General features: G+C 45.7%; 1 protein-coding gene across 1 annotated transcript in view; it reads right to left on the minus strand.

The window, feature by feature from the left end:
* LOC119590681 (heat shock protein HSP 90-alpha-like) overlaps positions 1–2,500 on the minus strand; it is a 4,742-nt gene that overhangs the window by 1,387 nt on the left and 855 nt on the right. Inside the window, exons 2-4 of the mRNA XM_037939370.1 lie at positions 1,040–1,547; positions 752–906; positions 1–624 (exon numbers count right to left, since the gene is read on the minus strand). The exon at positions 1–624 is cut by the window's left edge and continues 402 nt beyond it. Of these exons, the coding sequence (XP_037795298.1) occupies positions 1–624; positions 752–906; positions 1,040–1,547 (1,287 nt within the window). The remainder of the gene's footprint in view (positions 625–751; positions 907–1,039; positions 1,548–2,500) is intronic.

Consider the following 2,500-nt stretch of genomic DNA (forward strand, 5'->3'; position numbering starts at 1 on the left):
GTCATAGAACTTCTTGAAGGAGTCCTTGTCTTCCATCAGCTCCTCGAAGAGCTCCAGCGCCTTCTTCACCAAGTTCTTCCTGATGACCTTAAGGATCTTGTTCTGCTGCAGCATCTCACGAGAGATGTTGAGAGGCAGATCCTCGGAGTCGACGACGCCCGTCATGAAGTTGAGGTAATCTGGGATAAGCTCCTCGCAGTTGTCCATGATGAACACGCGACGCACGTACAGCTTGATCTTGTTCTTCTGCTTCCTGTTCTCGAACAGGTCGAAGGGGGCGCGGCGCGGCACGAAGAGGAGGGCACGGAATTCCAACTGGCCCTCCACGCTGAAGTGCTTCACGGCCAGGTGGTCCTCCCAGTCGTTGGTCAGGGACCTGTAGAACTCTCCGTACTCCTCCACTGAGATGTCGTCTGCGTTTCGGGTCCACAGAGGCTTGGTCTTGTTGAGCTCCTCGTCTTCAGTGTATTTTTCCTTGATCGTCTTGGTCTTCTTGGCCTTAGCAAGGAGGCTGTCAGCACTTTCGTCAGCACCGACGTCCTCTACCTTGGGCTTGTCAGCCTTGTCTTCCTCCTCTTCCTTCTTCTCCTTGCCTTCCTCGTCTTCGTCTTCATCAGGAACAATCTGTTAAAAAGAACATTGATCTTAGCGTACGAAAAAAGGGAAAGCGGAAAAGTGAATACATGGTTTTTATAACATATTTTCATAATTTCTTATCTATCATGAAATTAAGTATTAGAAATAGGTATACCTTATCTCGTTCCTTTTCAACCAGAAGTTTGATTGGATAGCCAATGAACTGCGAGTGCTTCTTCACCACCTCCTTGATCCTCCTTTCCTCAACGTACTCCGTCTGGTCCTCCTTCAGGTACAGTGTGATCTTGGTGCCGCGTGGAATTACGTCGTCTGTGGAAGGAAAGGAGAAAGGGAACATAAATCTCGAGGAACTTCGGCGAAATCTGAAGACTTTTCCGCTTCGATTAATTGACAAAGAGTGAAAGATATCATTAGCGACCACACGACTTTCATAGCCACTCACTCTTCTCTGGACGAACGGTGAAAGAGCCTCCTGCAGCAGATTCCCAAGTGTACTGGTCGTCGTCGTTGTGCTTGGAGGTCACGACGACCTTGTCGGCCACCAGGTAGGCTGAGTAGAAGCCCACGCCGAACTGACCAATCATCGAGATATCAGCGCCAGCCTGCAGCGCCTCCATGAAGGCCTTGGTGCCAGACTTGGCGATGGTACCCAGGTTGTTTACCAGATCAGCCTTGGTCATGCCGACGCCAGTGTCAATGATGGTGAAGGTGCGGTTTTCCTTGTCGGATTCGATGCGGATATAGAGGTCCTTGCAGTTCTCGATTTTGGAAGGATCCGTGAGGGACTCATAGCGGATCTTGTCGAGGGCGTCGGACGAGTTCGAGATCAGCTCTCGCAGGAAGATCTCCTTGTTGCTGTAGAAGGTGTTGATGATCAGGGACATCAACTGAGCGATCTCCGCCTGGAACGCGAAGGTCTCCACATCCTCTCCCATTGTTTCGTCGGCCATCTGGAAAAAGGAGAATTAACCATTAATTTTTTTTCTATACCAATACTGTCCATAGTTATGTGGAATGACAAACCGAAGACCTGACACTAGCAGCGTGTCACTCTTACCATTCTTTGGGTGAAAATTATTCATTTTTCTATTCTTAATAGAACTTGTTTTAAAGCTCTCAGTATTTAACTGGATCAAATTTCTTTCCGTCAAACATATCTCCTTTTAGTCGCTGGTTGCTAGAATTGTCGCGAGACCAACAAACACTAACACAGTACATCACACACATATAAATACAATTACAGATATATAAATTAAGTGGCGAGAGCCTAGAAATTTCCACTGTGTGAAATCTGCCTGAGTGTATGATTGAGGTTATGTGTGGTTATGATAGAGATGCAACGCGTGAACAGGACGGGCTGACCGGTCATGCCTGGTCAGCAGTCCGTTAGGGGCACAGGGCGCCAGCCTGCCCGCCGGGGTGTCTCTTTCTTTGATGGTGTCTCCGCGTCAATAGTGTGCAACAACAACTACTACATAATATTCGAGTACATATATTAACCCATATCGTGCATTCTTTGATGTAATCATAGTTAGCTAAGTAAACAGAAACGAACATTTCACTGATTCCATGTATTACTGTGATAACTTTAACACATTGTGTAACACCGTGATACGTGTCTCGCACCTATGCCTATGGGAGGCACGATTCACCAACAGTAACAGTGACAGAACAAATAATGAAAGCGTATCAATCATTTATTATGTGGGAAATTGAGGTCTTGCAACTTATTGTGCGAGATAGTGAGGTCTTGCATAGAATAAATCACGCAAACGCTTAACTAACAAAAAAATAATAATAATAATAAGTACTGAACAAAATTTATAAAACACAATTCAAGCTTAAATATAAACTTTATCCCGACGCTCTATTTAAATCCACATGCCTATAACCTGTATACATA

This window comes from Penaeus monodon, chromosome 3, assembly GCF_015228065.2.
Source record: "Penaeus monodon isolate SGIC_2016 chromosome 3, NSTDA_Pmon_1, whole genome shotgun sequence".
Classification (NCBI taxonomy): Eukaryota; Metazoa; Arthropoda; class Malacostraca; order Decapoda; family Penaeidae; genus Penaeus; species Penaeus monodon.